Genomic DNA, 20,720 nt, shown 5'->3' on the forward strand with positions numbered 1-20,720 from the left:
AGGAAAAGAGATCCATCCTTACTCCAGCCACCAACATTAAAGTGAAAATGGATAAAAGATCTCTATATAAGACTTGAAACTATAAAATACCAATTCATGAAAGGAGACGTAATTCACACACTCCAGATCATCAGAAATGTATTGGGGTGTTATAGCAATTTCCCAAAGAAATTCGATGGCACCCAGAGAGGTGGAGAGAGAGAGAGAGATTTAATTGTCACATTGCAGGCTCAGTGGGATCGCTCCCAAAGTCTGAGCCCTCGTTACAGAAATAGTAAAGTTTTTTACAGTTCGTATTATAGAGTTCGTATGAGGAAAGTTGTTACTCTGTCTATCATAGCATAAGCATTCTTTATTGTTTGGGAAGGTGGTCAAGGTAACTGTAGCTGCAAGCAGCACACAGCAGGAACTCAGGTAAGCAGCAGAGTCCAAGCAACAGACTCCCCCAAGCAGCAGACTTGGGGAACTTCCAGTTTCAGGAGGACGCAACCACAATGGCAAGGAAAACGAAACCAAAAATGGACAAGTGGGATTCCTACTTCAATGGTTTTGCACATCAAAGAAACCACCACAAAAAAGAAAGGGAGATTTTACACATCACACATCGACAAGAAGTTAATTTCCAAAATATATAAAAATCTCATTCATACACTTTAAAAAAAAAATTTATCCTTCCTCCCACCGCATAACCATGACACATAATCATTTCCTGGTTACACACTTTCGACCAAAGACGGGAGAGTGGAAGGAAAAACCTAAAACTGAAGTCATGGCGCCACCTATTGGAGAAAAAGAAAGGTGCACATATGTCAACCCAAAGCACAAGCAGATGTCACCAATATTTAAAATTACATCATGGAGAATAGTCCTGTGTGCAGATTTGGAGCATCAAGGCGATTAGCAAGCTGGTGAGAACACTGTTAACGTTGGCTGTTCATTTGTTGCCATCGTCATTTTGTTCAATTTATGGAAAAGACATAGGAAGTTGAAAAACCAGTTGAAAACTCTTAAGTTTGCCAATTGTAAGGAAAAATCGAGACAAACTAAAATTGTAAAATTACAGACTGATGACTATTGTTTTTAGATACATCTTACTCAATGTTTTGAGAGCAACTTCTTCAAGGGTCTGATGATATGATGCTGTCACAGGTTTGGATTTTTTTTTTTAAGATTTATTTATTTATGCATACAGAACTGGGGTACAGGCCAGAGGTACTGGGGTGAGAGAATTCACCAGAGATAGAGTGGGGAGCAGAGCAGGCTGATTAATGAAATACACTGCTGAGGGGAGTAGCAAGCAAGACAACAGAGGTCTGCCGTGCCATGTGGGTCAGCTCCTGACAGGGAATCAAACTCGTGCTTCAGTGGCTTTGGATAGTTTCATAATGCTGTGCTTTAACCAGCTGCACTACCAGGAAGGGCCCTGTAACAGCTTTTCAAAAGATAGAAAAAGTTTTCATGTTGCTTGCATGCACTTAGATGTACACTTAAATCTATTTAACTAGTAACAGAAAAACCATCTTCTTACTTCAAAACATGCCCTAGTGGAATTGATGAAGAGTGGGTTTTGAATTTGTCTACAGCCCAGCTGTCAGACTCTACAATGAGAAGGTACACAATTTCCAGTGCCTTCAACTTAATACAGGTTTGCCAAAGAAATAATGTAATTATATCTAGTGCTACAGGGAGGCATTTAGAAATAAGAGGCCTACCAAAAGCAGATGAGTGGATCAAGAAGATATGCCATCTGTAGACAATGGAACACTACTCAGCAATCAAGAAAGATAAATACAGGCCCTTTGCAGCAACGTAGATGTAACTAGAAGGGATTATGCCAAATGAAATAATTGAGAAGGAAAAAGATATATAACAGATGGTGTCACTTTTATGTGGAATATAGAGAATCCAATCATAGGGTCAAACAAAGCCAAACTGTAAAACCAATCCCATAGATCTGAAGCATCCAAGAGGGGACCCGGAGAGGGGTGAGCAGGGAGATTGTAAGCACAACAGACTATGGTGGAGGACTGTAGGTGCTTTGAGGGTGGGAGACACGATGACCACATCTATAGGGGAGGACGCCTGTGTTGTCAGAATACTAACAAAGATGTAAAGCAATGGTCCTTCATTAATAAAAATAAACAAATAAAAGAAATAAGAGGTCTGGATGGTGTGGGAAACTGAGGGCTGCTGTTTGGGTTCTTTGAAAGTGATGTCATAGCTACCTTATCCCCCAATTCTCTATGGAGAAACTAGAAAAAAAATGATTTTACAGTTATTTGCACCTGAAGAAATGTTGGTCATCAGAAAGATGATGGTTCTCCTTAACCTTGCAAGAAAACCAACGATGAGACTGAAGATGACTCCAGTAGCCATCAATAATATTCTTTTCCTGTTACATTTCAATGGCCTCAACAGACTTAAAACCTTTATCTAATGTACTGTTTTATCAAAGTTTAATCTATATTCAAGCCATTAAAATAACAAGCAAAAGCTAGTGAAGCATTAAATAAAAGACCAAGCTTAGTGAATTTGGATATATACTTAATACAGAGACAACCATATGTATCCTTTGTGATAAAATTTCAGGAATGATTTAATAAAATGATGTGTCACTATTTTAACATATTCTTAAGTTTTAAAAAAAAGGAACTAGTGTCAGCAATTTTGCAAAAGCTTGGAGATTAGCTCATTCATGTCTCTCTAAGAAATTGCTACATGCTCCAAAGTAATGTGTGTCTGTAAGTCAGAACATTTTTTGACCCTTTTGAGATAATCATGACTTGACCTAGGAAGCAGGTCTGCTGTACATGCAAATGAAGCTGTGTTCATTAGAATGGTCATTCTACCCACTATACTCCATAATGGTGTCTGTCTCACAGAAAAACATGAGGAAGGGGACAGTTGCGCTCCCCAGAGAGACTAGCATAGAAACCTAAGTGGAGGTTGTGTGTGACCTCTTTGCAAAGAAACATCTCTTCTAGGGAGCCTCTGTGTAAGTTTCCTCCTAAGCAGTGGGTGAATAAAGCTGCATAATTCCATAAAAGTAAGTGCCTATTTTTTTTTAAATTTGGGCATAACACAAAGTCAATAACACTGAAAAAAAAAATCACCAATCTTTGAGTTAGTTTCCCTGTAGAATAAGAAAACTTTAATTGCCATTAGACTAAAACAAAGGAATAAATGAAAATGTTTTAGATTAGTTGAATGCAGTTATTCTAGAAGCTATCGAATTCATTTAAGAGTTAGAATAGGAGAAACTATGTCCACAGAAATTAAAGATAATAAGAGTATAGAATAGGAGTCAGAAGCTGGCCCATGGACCAAGTCTGGCCCCTAACTTTTTATTAAATAAAATGTTACAGTGCACAACTGTACCCATTTGCTAACATATTTCCCAAGGCTGCTTCCAGTATTACAAAGGTAGAATTAAAATACTGGCTACATGGCCACAAAGCTGAAATAATTGCTATCTGTTCCTCTATAGAAAAAGTTTGCTGCCACTGGCCTACAATATAGTGAAAAGAATACTGAAATGAGTGAAAGAAGGAGAAAGCCTTTGGTTTCCTTAAAATTTCTAATGGTGATGGTTCCCAGGTGCTATGGTGGTAGGAGAACTATGGGGACTACACTTGAGGGGAGAAAGCAAATTCTGAACCAAAAAAAAATGAACAGTGATGTAAGAAAAAAGCCACAGACAAAAGGAAACAACACATTTCTAACACAATAGAAGTTCATTAAGTGCCTACTAACAACTAACCTGGAAGAAATCAGGACCATGTCTGCAGGGAGGAAATGCCCATTTGTGGTCTTCACAATGTCACCCACAATTACCTTGTAAAACCAGGAGAACACAAAGGCATACATTTCAGTAACAAATAGAGGCAAAAATGTGTCAAATATTCTCAAGAAAAGTACAATGTGAAAATCTTGGTACTATCCTAAGAAATTTCAATTACATTAGAACAATTTTTTTCTGTTTGTTCCTCAAAACAGCTATACTTAACCCATAGCTATTTTTTCTCCCCACCTACCAGGAAACTAGAGACATTTTTGGTTATCACAACTGTAAGGGCTTAAGGGAATGGCGCTAAGAGTAGGTAGAGGCCAGGAATACTGCTAATCGCTTCATAATGGCTAGCATAGCTCCCATAACAAAGAAGTAGCTGGCCCAAAATGTGAAGTGTTAAGGCTGATAAATCCAAACACACATATTTGTAGTTTGTTGTTATGGTGATATGCAGTTTATGCACTATCATGGTAATTAATTGCCTAATGGTCTGTCTCTGCTGGTCTGTGAGCTTCAGGCAGAACAGACTGTGAGCTCCAAGCAGAACAGAGAAAATTTTCTCCTTCTCTCTCTCTCTTTCTCTCTCTCTCTTTCTCTTCCTCTTCCTCTCCTCCCTCCCTCTCTTTCTTTCTCTCTCCTGTGAATTCCCAGTAGTTAGCATAGTGTCTGCCCTGTAGTAAGCACTCAATAAATGTTGAGTAAATGTATGAATTATTTTTAACTTATAATGAAAAAATGAAGGCTAGAAATATTAGTAATGATACATGAGAATAGTAATATATAAGCTTTTGATAATTTCTTCTGTACATATTCTTTCACAAACAACTGCAGCATTTACAGTGTACTCAGTAGTGAGGACATAATTCTCAGAATGGCAAACCCTTCCTGGGCAACTAGAAGCAAGGTGTCCAGATTATTTCCTAAACCAATTTCTGGGCCTATGTTGAAAAAACCATAATAACTTACTGAGGATGAAGAGAACAAGGAGCCATGTTTTTCTTTTGTAGTTCATTTTTACCTTTATTGAGCAACAGATTAATGTAATACTTTTGGATCAGAGTGAGAGCACTTTAAAGGCTATACTTTGTATTTATAAATGTAGAAGTGCAATAAGGAGGAGGAAAAAAAGACTGACAACATAATATTAACAATATATCTGAAGTTCACAATGGAATGAATAATAAAGCACTTATAACTGACATAAACAACTAGCTTATAGCAAAGTCTAAAAAAATGACTAAAATAAGACAAGTTGAAATTTCAATTCAAGCTAAATTTTCCTCCAGAAATAATATTGATGTGGAAAATTATGTACCCACAGACACAATAGCAGGCAGTCATTACCCTAAAGGACAGCCATTACCATCACATCTTACAAACTCCTTTTTTCTTCTTTGTCCACGGGATCCCAAATTAGCCTGCTTTTCCTTTTATAAGCAACCAGTGTTTAAAGTGCTCTATGTGGATACACATGCAGGTGGCATAGAAATGGCACAGAGGGACAAAATCTCTATGTTGTGGGCTCTGGCAGCTTAACTTGTTCTTCCAGTGGAAGGGATGGGGTAATTTAGAACTCAATTCTGATATCCCCTCTCCTCAGTAAGAAGCCTCCGTGGAAGCCTCTTACTTCCCTTGACATCCACTAAACCCTTTTCTCTGAGATTCAGCCACTAGGCATTGAGTTATCTCTCAATGGTTTCTGTCTGGTTCCAATCAGGAGGAAAATGCAGTCATTGTTGACTCAACTGTTTTATATTTGGGGTGGAGGAGGGCTTAATAGGGCTGATACTTAAAAATCAAAACATTCTTATATCTAAATTTACACCAGTCAATAATTATTACTGAGGACAAAGTCACTGTGTGGTCCCAGTACTTGTTTAAGTTATATCCAAGGGTAAACATGGATGACAGCATTCCATGAGTTAATTGACATGTGTAGATTATCTTGTAACCTGAGCCAGTTTATAAAGCATCACCTCTAAATATTCCATGCAGTTACACAGAGGTCACACAGAAGCACATTAGGTACACATTAGGTAAGTTTAAATCCTAATATCAAAAATTTCTGTCTGTGTGACTCTGTACAAGATACTTAACTCTTTGAGCCTCTACTTCCTCATTTATAAAATGAGATGATAACTCCTGAAGACATGTTTCACAGATAAAAATCTGTAACTTTAGATGTTGGAGGTGCTTGTTACTATATTAAAAGTTAAAAAAAAATACATTCTTACCTCTCTCCACATTATCACTTTCCATGTCTGCTGTCTTAACACTGGAATAGAAATAGCTATATATTAATTGTTACTACTGCATTAGGTAAGGTTCAAAATAACTTTTAAAAATATTTTTTCAAATACTAAATGTTTTTCTCTATAGCTTTGACTTTGTTAAGTTAACCTCTATAAAAATGGAAGGATATATAAATTGATTTTATATGCACTACAACAAAAAAGGCATTATGTAGTAAATGCATCATGACAAAATGTAAAAATGTATAGAAAGATACAGAATGATGAACAGACAGAGACACAGAAACTGTGTATATTAAGACACTACCAGTTCTAGGAGAAACAGTTTGTCAGTACACGCTAAAATACTGGCTAAGAGATTGAAGTCACAGACGTGGTAGAATAAACAACTACAGAGAAATCTTTCTTCAAAGGCATAGCCAGAAGCCAGGTATTACAAAATTTGTCATACAATACAAGCTTATCATACTGTAGAGGCTTATGGAATTGTCAGAATTGGAAAAGGGGAATTGGAACTGTGGTTATAGCTGTGGCTATGCAGTCAGTGGACCAAGAAAGCAGAGGGCTAAGACATTGGGATCACTCATGTCTCCAGGACTGCAATGAGCTCCATAAAAGAAGTGACGATTGGGGCCCTCCCTAGTGGTACAGCCAGTTAAAGCACAGCACTAAGAAGCTAAAGCCCCTTCAGAACGAGTTAGATCCCCGCCTATCCTGGAGGTGACCACATGGCATGGCAGATCTCTCCTCACCTGCCTGCTGCTCCCCTCAGCAGTGTACTTCAATAGATATTCCTGTTCTGCTCCCCATTCTGCCTCTGGTGAATCCTCTCACTGTCCCTGCACCTCTTGCCTGTACCCCAGTTCTGTATGCATAAATAAATCTTAAAAAACAAAAGTGAAGATTTTCACTTCCACCAACCTGCTGAGGTTGGGTGCTGAAACTAGACACTGAGTCCCAGGGAGTTTTTCAGGTGCCTGTGTGACAGAACAAATCCCCCTCTCCATTGTCCTCAGAGAGTTAAAAATGTCTGAGATTAGAGCTAAACTAAGGTCAGCTGCAAAAAACAGAAGTCCAGTCTGGAGGTAGGACCTGGAAGCCTGTGCATTGTGTTCACAAGGGGAGCTGGTGTAGACACAGAGGAGATGGGACAGCAAGGACTTTATGCCCAAATTGGCCATTCCCAACCGAAGACAGCGACTGGATGAAACTGCCTCCAGCTTGCCATTGCTCTCTCCATCCATCCACAGCTCTAAAATATGGAAGAATTCCAAAACTAAAACCAAAGCACCACTACTGGAAAAACAAATGGGGATTCTAAAATGCAGTTAATTTAAATAATTCTCATGTAGAAAAACCACAAGATATATGAAATACATTCGACTGTAGAATAAAACATTAACAATATAAAAAGGGGGGTGTAGAACCAAAAGAAGTTCTTCACCAAAGAGACTGAAGAAAAAGAAATATTGAAAACAGTGAAGCTGAGTATGAAGAGAATGTTAAATGCATTGAAGACGACCATGAGAACATAGTAAGAAGCTGATCTCTCAGTAAAAGTGAAGATGAAACTTTTATAATGACTCAAATGGAGGAGGAGAAATAAGATTAGAAAAATGAAGACTATGAGAAATATCAGATCCTATTACAGCCCCTAAAATAAACCATTACACAGTCTTCTCAAGTACACATAGAATATTTTCTAGGATACCATATGTGGAATTACAAGTCCCAATAAATGTATGAAGGTTGAAATCATATCAAGCATCTTCTTTAATCACAATGATATGAAGCTAGAAGTCAACCACAAAAAGAAAACTGGATAAATCTCAAACATGGAGACTAAACAACAAGCTTCTGAATAACTCTTGAGTCAATGAAGAAAGCAACAGAGAAATCAAAATGACCTGAAGACCACCAAAAATGAAGAATAAACATTTCTTAAAAGTCCATTTTACCTAACGCAGTTAGAAATGTTCAATGTAATCTCTATCAAAATTGCAATAGTATTTTTAAGGAAATAGAAAAATAATAAATTTGTATTCAGTCACAAAAGATCCTGAAGAGCCCAAACAATCCAGACAAAAAAAGAAAATAAATGGAGGTTACCATGCTTCTGTCTTCAAACTTTGCTATAAAGCAATGGTCCACGAAACAGAATTATTCTAACTGGGTTTCTATGAAAAACACAGTTTGATGAAATGGAATTGAGAGCCTAGAAATAAATCCTCGTGTGTATTTATAACAAAGGAGTCAAAGACAGTAAAGTGGAGAAAGGAAAGTCTCTTCAACAAATGGTGTTGGAAGACCTGAACAGCAAAATGCACCCCCCCAAAAAAAGAAGAAGAATCTGGACCACTAGATTCCATATCCAAATGTTGATGAGGTTGCAGGAAAAAAAGGTGACTTTTTTTTAAGTAGTACATTTTTTCTTAAAATTTTTATTTATGCATACAGAACTGGGGTACAGGCCAGAGATGCAGGGGCGGTGAGAGGATTCACCAGAGACAGTGGGGAGCAGAACAGGCCGACTCATGAAGGACACTGCTGAGGGGAGCAGTAGGCGGGTCAGGAGAGGTCTGCTGCACCATGTGGATCACCTCCGGGACTGGGGATCCAACTTGCACTGAAGCCGCTCCGGCCTTCTTGCAGAGCTGTGTCCGAAACCACTGTGCCACTAGGAAGGGCCCGTAACTTTTCTTTTTTTAATAATGCCATTATTAAGATCTTTTAACACACAGTTTAGGGTTTTTTTTATCATTAGGTCTACAGTTACTATATTTTCTTGTTGCATTTATACACCATTATTATTTAAGTCAGGACTAAGGTATTCTCATCCCAGAGGAATCCTAAAGAACTCAGTGGAGAAGAGGCTCGTGCGGACTAATGGACTCTCCACTCTTTTTCCATACACTGCTCTACTGGTAGGAATTTAGGTTAGTCTAGCCCCTATAGAAAACAGTATGAAGATGTCTTAAACCATAAATTAAATCAACTATATGATCCAGCAGTTCCTTTCCTAGGTATTTATGTGAAGAATATGAAAATACATGTATTCAAATATGTATTTGAGAAGCTACATGAACCCCAATGTGCATTACTCATATTCACATGGAGCAACTTAAATCGCCATTGGCATATGACTATAAAGAAGCTGCAATGTAAACACCAATGAAATGTTATTTGGCTATTTAAAATGATGAAACCTTGCCTTTTGTGACACCATAGGTGAAAATTTATTTACTAAAAGTAAAAATAAGTCAAAAAGTGAAAGACGTAAATCAGATCACTTCACTCAAGAGGAATATAAATAAACAGAGATAAAGAACTAACAAAAAAACAACTATCAGTCTCCCAGAAAAATATGGTACTTACCAGTGGGAAGAAGGGCGTGATAGAACAGTAGGAAACCTGGTTTGATGGTGATGGCATTAAAATGTTGGTGTGGTATATATACATACATTGAGGTGTAAAGTTGTGTTTCTAAAATTTACAGAGTATTATAAAGAAATGGAAACCAATTTTTAAATACTATAAAAACAAATAAATACCTGCTAGTAACCTGAGAAGAAATCATATATTATAAAATTTTATGATATTTTATATTAGAAATAGGTAATTATGTAGTAAATACTCAGTGATTAAAATAACACTTATCAAAACTAGGACTGAGTATATATTAACACCCAGATCTTTTTTATGAACATGAGAATTCTTCATATCCTGAATAGTCTACCCTTCCTAAATTTTTCACTTTGTTTATTCTAATTATTGATTCTAACATAGGAAACTGACTTTCCTTCTAGTTTTTATTCTTTGTTTCTATATCTTTTTAAATAATAAAATATATTGCATGTATCCATTGGTGAATTTGGATAATTTCCATAGAGAAGGGAGATAAAAGTTCCATCTGATATCTTACCTGTTGTTCTCTTTGTGTTAACTAATTTGTCTGCCATATGTCGTTTCTGTGATAGGAAAAAAAGTCCTTACATCAAGATGAATAATTCAAGATATAATACAAGTCATAGTAGGTTTATAAATAAAGACAACAATTATAAAGTCTTCTTTGGCTATAGCTGATTTCAATTTTGTTTAGCCCTTAAAAGTGGTGAATATTGGTGAATTTATTGAGATTAAGCAGTATAGAAAGCAGGTAAGCCTGTGGCCTCTGGAGCCAGTTTGCCTCACTTGATCTGCCATCTCTGCCTCTTACTGAGAATGCAGCCTTCTCAAGACTAGCCTGTGTATGAGTCAATTAAAATGAATACACACACATAAGCATACTTACATATATGTCATATAAATAAATACACACAGAGAAGCATACTTATACACATCTATAGTGTATATTATCTGTGACATAGAAAAATGTTACTTGAAATATTAGCATATTATATTTTGCTTATAATGATTATATTTGGTTAAAATACATAATTAGCAATTTTGAACTTTGTACCAACTTATCTGAAAGCTTTTGATTAAGTTTGAAAATTTCTTTCATATTCTAAGCCAATCAAAAGGTTAGAAACTGGTAGGAGTCAGGAAGAAGCTTGTGAATAATAATAGCTAGCGATTTTGGTGAATGAACTTCAGGAGCTGGTACAGAACAAACAAAATGATAGAAAATAATCTCATTTTTTGCTTCACTATTGAAATCAGCAGGCCCATGTGAAATCGTCCCTGCGATGAGGTAAAGGGAGAAATTAAGCCAGGCATAGTTTATATGCACATCATTTTAGCCATTTTCATCTCTGCTTGGACTACATTCCCAAAGAAATTACCATTGTTCTTATATGGTAAAGTTCTTAATAACAGCTTTTAAGTCCTGCCAGCAATATATATTTGGCTAATAAAAATATATAAATACATTATATAAAAATATGACATGAATGTTATTAAATAGAGCCCTTCATATTTAAATTACATATGTACATTAAAATGTGACACCTCAAAACTTGAACTTACTCATTATACCAACTACAGATCTAAAAATTAAACCTGTTTCAACCAACTACCTGGAGAAAACAACAACAAATACAACATACATCCAAGCCAGTAATTTGAGCACATTTCACTAACAGTAAACTTACATAATCTTCTATAATCTCTTTGATGGCTGATATTGAAAGAATAATCATCAAAGGCAAGAGCGTTGTATATCTTCCTGTTGGAGACACATCTGGAATTTGCTGCAAAACAATCAAAATTACTCTTTTAGGTGATACTTTGCTTCTCCTGAAAGTCATAGGACTAGTAGCACTTCCCAGGACAGAATAACAATAAGGATTTTACATGAAAAGGGGAGGGAGACTGTCATATCCAAACCATCCCTTGAGTGTGTCATGATATTACATTATTGAAAAGTCACCAGTGCAGGTACTTAATTACAGTTTAGCCAGTATGTTGTTTTCCTTGGAGGGTACTTTCAGTATTGTTTTGAAGGGGATAATGCAAAATTTAAACACCTAAGTAAAACAGCATGTTTTCAAAAGAGTTAATTCCCAGCCCTCCCTGGTGGTGCAGCAGGTTAAAGCACAGCATTAAGAAGCTAAAGCCAATTCCGCATGAGTTCGATTCCCGCCTGCCCAGTAGGAGATCCACATGGCAAGGCAGACCTCTCCTGACCAGCCCACTGCTCCCCTCAGCAGTGTACTTCGTCGATCTGCCTGTTCTGCTCCCCACTCTGTCTATGGTGAAGCCTCTCACCCTCCACATCTCTGGCCTGTACCCCAATTCTGTATGAATAAATAAATAAATCTTAAAAAAAAAGAGTTAATTCCCAAGATTAACAGTTTCAACTGAATCTAACTTCTTTTTGAAAAGAAGTTAGAGGAGACATTTTTTTGGAGGCCTGGAAGAATAATGATGCCTAGGAACAGATTATCAGTGGACAGTACTCTAGGGTTAACCCCAGTTGTTGAAAGCATGAAAGCTAAAGGAATTGAAAGTGAGGCTGTATTTTGTGATGAAGGCAAGGTGAGTGAGGTCCTCCATTGAGCCTTCAATTTTCTAGATTTAGACAAGTTCTTAGACCCATACTTCAGACCTGAGTCTGTGTCTGCTCTCTGCTGCCTTCGTATTTCCTGCTTGCTTAGTGTTCATTAAAATAGTGTAACAAATTTGTATGTGTTTTAAAATTCCCAGTAATTCCTACAAATTTTCCTGTATAGAAATCTATGTACACAGGAAGAGAAATAGGGAATTTAGGACTGTTTAGCTATTTGGGACAGCTTGTGCAATGAATAGAATCTACATTTGAAATGTTTCTGTATGTCCTTCTCCCTGTCCGGGCAGTGTGCTCCCACACACTGTTCTTATCCATAGCCCCCTCTTTCCCCAGTTGAGACTAATTGGCCTGGTTGCTCACTGCCACTGTCTTCTCACTCCTCTAGGATAAAGTCCAAGCTCCTAGAGTAACACACCTGGTTCAGCTTATGGTTTTGGCTTCTTTTCTATTCTACTTGGGCTCCAAAAAGCTGTACTACTTTCAAATCATTTCATACCCTACAAAAAAAAAATAGTACTGATGTTTTCACAGTTCAACTTATATTAAAGGGTTCACAGAGAAAATTCAATCTCTTTCCAAAGCTCTGGTTCTCTTAAAAGGCAACCAGTGTTTCTATGCCTTTGCTTATTCTTTTCCCTGTACACCTACAAGGTTTAAATTTCTCTTTCTTCATAGTCTTATAGTTAAGCTCTTACTCTTCTAATCTTTTGGACCAACTGTCACAGTTTTTAGTACTTTTTTCCTGGACTACTCACTCTCAAGCCCGAAGTAGGCCATAAATTCTATAGCACCTTATACTTTATAATGTATTTTTTTATGTTAAGACTCCCAAATCTTTAAGGGTGGGCACTATGTTTAATAAATGTATACTTGAAGTCTTAATTCTAATTACATAGTGTGCAATTGTAATGGTACAGGCAATGAGAACAAAAATAAACAGCACAGGAAACAACAAAATGAAAAGGAAACCTGTGGAACATTTTCGAGCCCTAGTGTATCTGATGAAAATATATAAGGAACTACAACTCAACAGCAAAAGTACACATATAGCCCAAATTGAAAATGGGCAAAAGACCTAAACAGAAATTTCTCTGAATCGGGCATATAAATGACTAACAAGTACATGAAAAGGTGCTCACCCACACCAGCCACCAGGGCAATGCAAATCAAAACAGATATTGCCTCACACTTGTAGGATGGCTATTACGGAGAGGGGAGGAGATAAGAAATATTGGCATGAATGTAGGAAGAAATGGGGACACTTGAATGCTGAATGGTGTAGCCGCTAAGAAAATGGACGTTCCTCAAAAAATGTAAAAATGAACATGCGGTCTGGTAATCTCACTTCCAGGTATTTATCCAGAAGGATGGATATCAAAATTTTGAACAGTACCTGCAAATCTATGTTCATAGCAGCATGTTCACAATTGCCAAGATATGAAAATAAACTAAATGTCCTTTGATGGTTGAATGGATAATTGTGATTGTCATACATACATACAAGTACATGCACACACATGCATGTCATGTGGGTGTTTATTTAGCTTTTAAAATAAAGATATGCTGTCACATTCGTCAACATGGGAAAATCTTGAAACTATTTTATGAAGTGGAAAAAAAGCTAACCACAGAAGAACAAACACTGCATGATTCCACTTCTATGAGGTATCCACAATAGCCAAACTTAAAAATTAAAGAACAAATTGTGTTTGTCAAGAGCTAGAGTGAGAGGCAGTGTGGAGTTATTATTACAGTGACTATAAAGTTACAGTTCTGCAAGATGAAGCTCTGGAGATTTGCTCTATATATAAGTGTCTGCCATTCACACCATAACTCTAAACATGTTAAGTATGCTTCCCACATAAGTAAAAAGGATGCTTTTTTTTTTAAGTGAGGGAAGTTTGTTTTTTTTTAAGATGTATTTATTTATGCATACAGAACTGGGGTACAGGCCAGAGGTACAGGGGTGGCGAGAGGATTCACCAGAGAGAGTGGGGAGCAGAACAGGCCGACTTACAAAGTACACCGTTGAGGGGAACAGTGGGTGGGTCAGGAGATGTCTGCCACGTCATGTGGGTCACCTCTGGGGCAGGGATCAAACTCATGCTGAAGTGGCTTTAGCTTCTTAATGCTGTGCCCCAAACCACTGTGCCACCAGGGAGGGTCCAAAGGATGCTATTTTAAAGTAGCATTTGTGTTTTCTTCATTTACTTCAAAATATAGTAAAATTACTCTCATAGAGGTGGCAAGTGACAATATCTCATGAATGAGCTAAATCAGGATGAGCTTTGGACAGTTTATCCATTGGTCATCAGTATGTTTTTCGGAGCCAAAAGGGAAGCTCTTTGTTTCACAAAGAACAGCTATTATGAGAAGAAATTTTCTCATCTAACAGCACTTAAATTTATTCTCTACATCAAACTCTGTTTGAACTGAATGAACTTTTTATATATTTTTACTCATTAAAAATCTTACTCTAATAACATGTTCAGAAATGTTACCTGCAATATAGCAATGAACAAAAAGAAGGCATTGGCAGCTTTGCTAAACTGTAGATACAAAAATCGAGGGAGAAATGTCCACATGCTGTACTTAGTTGTGCTGTAGAGGAGAAGAAAAGTATCATTGAGAGTTAATCTTAAGAACTCTAAAAACACTCCTGCAAAACTCAGATGTGACTTAAATATCATTATAAAACACTGACCCTTTTAAACATATATTTTGCTCTTTTGGAAAACATTCATGGGTTTCTGGAAATAATTTCCAAATAAACGAAGAATATTTTTCCTCATTTTAAGAACTAAGTCCTATGAATATGTGTCTTAAGTACTGTGAACATGGAATGGAAAGCCAGAGAACAGCAAGTTCTCTAAACATATTAAAAGGGGAAAGTGGAAAAAGCACCATCCTTGATTGCACTGATAATTGAATATTTTAAGTACTTGCAAAACATCAGGAAAAATAACGCAAAGATCACTGTATTTATGGGACCTACATCCCGATGAAACAATACAACAATCAACAAATATGACAAGTTAGATATGTTAGAAGATAAACAAGACTTATTCCACATAGAAATAGACATAATACAATTAAAAAGAAAGAGAGATAGACGTAATACAATTTAAAAAAAAAGAAATAGACATAATACAATAGAATCCAATAATGCCTGCTTTGTAGTTCAAGGATAATAAGGGCCTCCTATATATGTGTGTGTGTGTGTGTAAATTATATATAGTATATATAATTAACATGTGCTTATGTGTGTGTACACATATATTTGGATAAGATTCCTTTTTATCTCAGCAGTAAATTCTCAACTTAGTGAATTACCCAGGAACTAGGATTCTTAAGCAACCTAAATTTGAATATCCTAGTATAGGATGAAGATGCAAGCAAGGTTCCTTGGAAAGCAGTTACACACTCGCACGCGTGCGTGCACACACACACACACACACACACACACACACACTGCTAAAGAGAGCTCTTAACTGACCTGCATCATACTGCTGATTAACAGGGAAAAGTGAGAGCAGGTGCTTATCGGAGAGAGAGCATAGAGGTGAGATGACAACAAAACCTATTCTCTGTAGGGAATAAAGTAATTTAATGTTGCTCAAAGTTTGGGAAAATTGTTATAGCTTGAAGCATAGATTCACGTGAATTGGTCCCCACAAAGTATTGGGTTTTTGTGGGGCCACGCCACATCTTCTTCCTCCTCCTCCTCCCAGCTACATACAGCACTCACCTGATGACATTTTTGCAAAAAATGTTCCTGTGAGGTTTGTTGAGGTAAATTCTGCGGACTTTAGACACATTTGAAGATTTGGGCCAGCCCATCTTTCCTCCACCTTCCGACAGCTCAAAGGGAAATTAACATTTCCTGCAGCAATAAGGCACAGGACTATTAAACAGAAATGCAAACAAAGTCAGACTTTAGGGAAGGCAGCAGGTACACTGCTGGTGTGGGGGCATGGAGTATCTCTCAAATCACCAAGGAACAGGTCCTCATCTACTCATCCCTTTGCCACAAGGATCATTGCCAGAGACCAGCGCAAACAATTGTGGTGACAGAGGTTCCTGTAGGAAATGAGGGCATCGGTGAAGGTGAATGAGGGACACCAACACTCGTTCAGGTACAAGTGTTGTCTGCTGCCAGTCTCAGCTGGTCTTTTTTATTTTTATGTTTTCAAGCAGTGGGATTACATCAGCATATGCATTGAGTTAAAAAAAAAAAACTATCATATATTCCTAAAAACAGTTTGAAGTCTTTTGATCTTTAGTCAAGTCTATAACACTTTTTTTTATTATTATTTTTATTCATACAGAACTGGGGTACAGGCCAGAGGCTCAGGGGCGGCGAGAGACTTCACCGGAGACAGAGTGGGGAACAGAACAGGCAGATCAAGAAGTACACTGCTGAGGGGAGCAGCGGGCGGGTCAGGAGAGGTCTGCCACGCCATGTGGTCACCTCCGGGGCAGGCGGGAATCGAACTCATGCGGAAGTGGCTTCAGCTTCTCAGTGCTGTGCTTTAACCCGCTGCACCACCAGGGAGGGCCAACACTTACCATTTTTTAAGGAAAACACTGCTAACAAACAAAGTGTTATTACTATTATTATATCTTGCAGCTGGGCAAGCGATTTACTAATGATAAAGCAGGCAGATTAATTCATATAGTTATAACTAACATTTATATATATATTATAATAAAAAGTTAGCAAAACAAAAGGAAAGCTTCTTTTATTGTTAATTACTAAGGATCCTCATTTTTATTAAAGCATCCTAAAAAAAAAAAAGTTTAAAACAAGGCCAGGGTAAGGAATGGAAAAGTTTACTGTACTCAGTTCTATCATTAAGAGAACTAGGAGAGTTGAAGGCCGAACAACAAAGGCTTATGCTTTTTGGTTCCCAAAGTTTATTCGTCAGGAGCTTAATTTAGTGTGTACATCTGGAAGATAGTGGAATGCCGGAGTCTGAATTATTGGTTTGGACAGGAACATGTTAATCACAACATGTTTTTAGCACTGTCTTATTTTGCTGTATTAACTTTACAGTAATAGCCAATTGCTTTTATTAGAACACCCAAATGTAAAATCAACTTTTACTTTATCAAATGCATCCAAATGCAAAAATGGTTGCAAATACAAGAGTGGACAATACAAAACAAAGCAATCCAGCAGGAGCCATCTTCAGGGTCCCTGACTTTTCAGGGGCACCCCCTCCTACCCAGACTTTGTCGGACGGTATGAGATGTTTAACCCGCGCCAGATGATGGCCCTGGCCAGATTCGCCCTGCCAACCTTGCATGGAGGATCAGGCCGTTCATCCATGTTGTCCCCAGTTCAGGAGGCTCTAGAGGGGTGCAAAGGCTCTGGGAGGGGGATGGGGGTTTGCAGTGTGATAGGATCCAGTGGTTTGGCTTAGACAGAGGAGAAAAGAGGCTGGAGGAGAGAGGGGAAGAGGAAGAAACATCTAAAAGGAGGAACCATCTGGGAGTGTCTCCACTGAGGATCAATAACTCTCCTACCAGAATAGAGAACCCTGACCAAAGTAAAACTAAGTTGTAAGCAGCACTCCACACCAATACATCTCTTCAACAAATAACTGGTCTGTTAGATTAGCTACTTTAAACTCCACAGTAGTAAAAAGTGAGTCAGCATGAGACTCACTCACTCAAAAGTAATGAGCCCTTACCCAAAATATGGGAATATGAGGAAGAAAAAAACAAAGGAAATTCATGTTTGCACATCCAAAGAATTAAGTTATAAAGCACATGGAAATGTCTTTCCTGTAAAAAATTAAATATATGGCCCTCCCTGGTGGTGCAGCGGGTTAAAGCACAGCACTAAGACGCTAAAGCCACTTCAGCATGAGTTCGATCCCCACCCCCAAGTGACACATGGTGCGGCAGACCTCTCCTGGCCCGCCCGCTGCTCCCCTCAGCAGTGTACTTCATTAACCTGCCTATTCTGCCCCCCACTCTGCCTCTGGTGAATCCTCTCCACACCCCCATACCTCTGGCCTGTACCCCAATTCTGTATACATAAAAGAAATCTTTAAAAAATAGAAAGAGGCATTATAAAACAAATGATATCTATGAAAAACCTGTTGCAAATGCCATATGTAATTTAAAAGGTGTTTCATATGAGCGCTTTCTAAGATTAACAGTGATGCAAGTTTGTTCTTTCTCACCTAGAAAGCACAGTATTGGCAGTTTTTTCAGTATAATTAAACATGGGGGAAAAATGCGTGAAAAACCAAAACTTATCATAGGATTATAGAACAGGGTCCATTCCCCATATCTTACCACTACATCTGTGGAGCTCCTTTCTAGGGAATTACAGTGAACACTCTGAAGGCTAAGACCTACTCAATAAATTTTATGCATTAGAATAGTAAAATTAATTTATTTTAAAAATCTCTAGCAATTATTTTATGTATACAACTGACAAAGTTTTTCTATCCAAATGATTTGAAATAGTCCCTACAATATAATAATATATAGAAACATGAGTAAAAGATAAGTGACTAGAGAAGGAAAGAAAACCAAAGGACCCATAATCATATGAAAGGATGCTCAAATTCAGTTATTGCTCCAGTTAAAAACAAAAGGGTGTGGTCATGGCAAGGTTTGGCAAGGATGTGGGGAATTAGAAATCAGTATATTACAACTGGGAGTATAAATTAAAATACCCATTTGGAGAGCAAATGTAGGTAGCTCGTGTCCTACAAGCACAACTTCCCTTTTTAATTACAGCTTTTGAATGCTCATACATAATATAAAGAGATAGGAACAAAGATAGGCATTTTAGTACTGTTTGTACTAATGAAAAAAATGGGTAAACCTAGATACCTATCAACAGAAGAATGTTTAAATAACCCACCTACATCATATAATGAAATATTGTAGAGACATTAAAAAGAGAGATTACACCGATAAACAGAAGATAAATGGTGAAGTTAAAAGAGTGAAAAGTAAAAAAAAAAAAAAGAGCAAAAAGTGATATGAAAGTTATGAAAGTGACAGTTACGTATGCACTATTCAATCATTTCTGTAAGTTTTTAAAAACCAAAGCTATGAAATTATGTCTTGATTCTGGATATATAGCCATAAATGTTGTTCTAGACATTACAAAGGAACTAAAATTCATAGCATACCTCCAGTAATTGCCCAAGGTGGAAACAAGAAAGGCAGAATAGGCCTGGAGGTAGTGGTTGAAGGTGATTTTTGCTTGTTTTACCTAAAACAGCTTTTCTTAAAAAAAAAAAAAAGATCCTAGAAACAGATATTACTAAATGTTGTGTCTGCTGATTTTTATACCCATATACCACACAGTCTGCAGGAGTCCAAGCTACTAGAATGTTTTGAAGCAATAGGTAAATCACCTATGAATCTACCATCTCAATGTATTACTTCTCTGACCACTTAGGATACAGGACACTGGTTTTAAGCTCTTACTACCTGCCCCACAGTTTTGAGGTCAAAAACCTGGAATGTGAGGAGGGGCAGGTGGGCCACCTGGGAGGTTTGAGACCACCCAAATTCAGTTACTGTAACTGTTGCACAGCTGCTCCCAGCTTAAAGGGCCAGTAAACAGAAACAAAGGATTCAGTTACTCACCAGTCTTAGGCGGGGAGGCCACTTTTGACTAGAAAATTGATCTTTTAGGGTTAATATGCTGAACGTTGTGGCTTAATGCAAACAGCTCTAATCCCAGATTGTGATCCCTGGTCTTCCCCTGGAATGAGAAGAAAACCTTCCCAGCTTGCCTCTGAAAGTTCTGACAGTTGAGAGTTCAGCTCCTGCTGCCACTGGTGCCTGGGAGACAGTCTTCCTGCCCTTTACACATACACACAGGAATGTGCCTTCATTGTCCTCTACATTATCTCCATCTTGTCAAAACAGCCTAAAAGGAAAATATAGATCTTCCATACTTAGAAACAAATTTGCATTTCTTCCAAATGGTAGGGGAAAGAGTAAATACATCAAGAAAAGGCAATCCCTCTCTTAAAACAATAGGATTTTTTTTAAGATTTATTTATTCATACAGAACTGGGGTACAGGCCAGAGATGTGGAGGATGAGAGGATTCACCAGAAACAGAGTGGGGAGCAGAACAGGCAGATTGACAAAGTACACTGCTGAAGGGCGCAGCGGGCCGGTCAGGAGAGGTCTGCCGCGCCATGTGGTCACCTCCGGGGCAGGCGGGAATTGAACTCATGCTGAAGTGGCTTTAGCGTCTTAGTGCTGTGCTTTAACCCGCTGCACCACCGGGGAGGGCCAAAACAATAGGATCTTAATGTTAATTTGATCGTTGATCATCTTTGTCGATAGCATTGCAGTCAAAATCATTGGTCCTAACTTTGGAGTCTCAGAAATGCTTCATGCTCTTTAAAAAACATCAAGATAAATCTATTTTAAATATAAGGAAAAAAAGAATATTGTCAAATGAAAAAAAAATTGGCTGTTGATGTGAAATAAATCCCATAAAATTTACCGTAATAATACATTAAAATATAACAACAATTAGTAAATGATATTTATTTAAATATATTAAAGTATACCACAAAAAAAAAAATGAGACTCCAAAACACTTTTGTTTATGTGGCTGAAAATAAACCAGCATTGCTTCCTGAAATTAAATTAATTAAATTAAATTAAATGAT

General features: G+C 37.5%; 1 protein-coding gene across 1 annotated transcript in view; it reads right to left on the minus strand.

Moving 5' to 3' along the window:
• The window catches only part of LOC101624014 (phospholipid-transporting ATPase IB-like), a 120,051-nt gene extending 104,159 nt beyond the window's left edge, over positions 1-15,892 (minus strand). Inside the window, exons 1-6 of the mRNA XM_004680321.1 lie at positions 15,801-15,892; positions 14,554-14,653; positions 11,136-11,234; positions 9,965-10,010; positions 6,025-6,065; positions 3,761-3,834 (exon numbers count right to left, since the gene is read on the minus strand). Of these exons, the coding sequence (XP_004680378.1) occupies positions 3,761-3,834; positions 6,025-6,065; positions 9,965-10,010; positions 11,136-11,234; positions 14,554-14,653; positions 15,801-15,892 (452 nt within the window). The remainder of the gene's footprint in view (positions 1-3,760; positions 3,835-6,024; positions 6,066-9,964; positions 10,011-11,135; positions 11,235-14,553; positions 14,654-15,800) is intronic.
• Between the last annotated feature and the right edge of the window lie 4,828 nt (positions 15,893-20,720).

The sequence above is a fragment of the Condylura cristata genome, unplaced genomic scaffold, assembly GCF_000260355.1.
Source record: "Condylura cristata isolate star-nosed mole 26May11 unplaced genomic scaffold, ConCri1.0 scaffold00010, whole genome shotgun sequence".
NCBI lineage: Eukaryota > Metazoa > Chordata > Mammalia > Eulipotyphla > Talpidae > Condylura > Condylura cristata.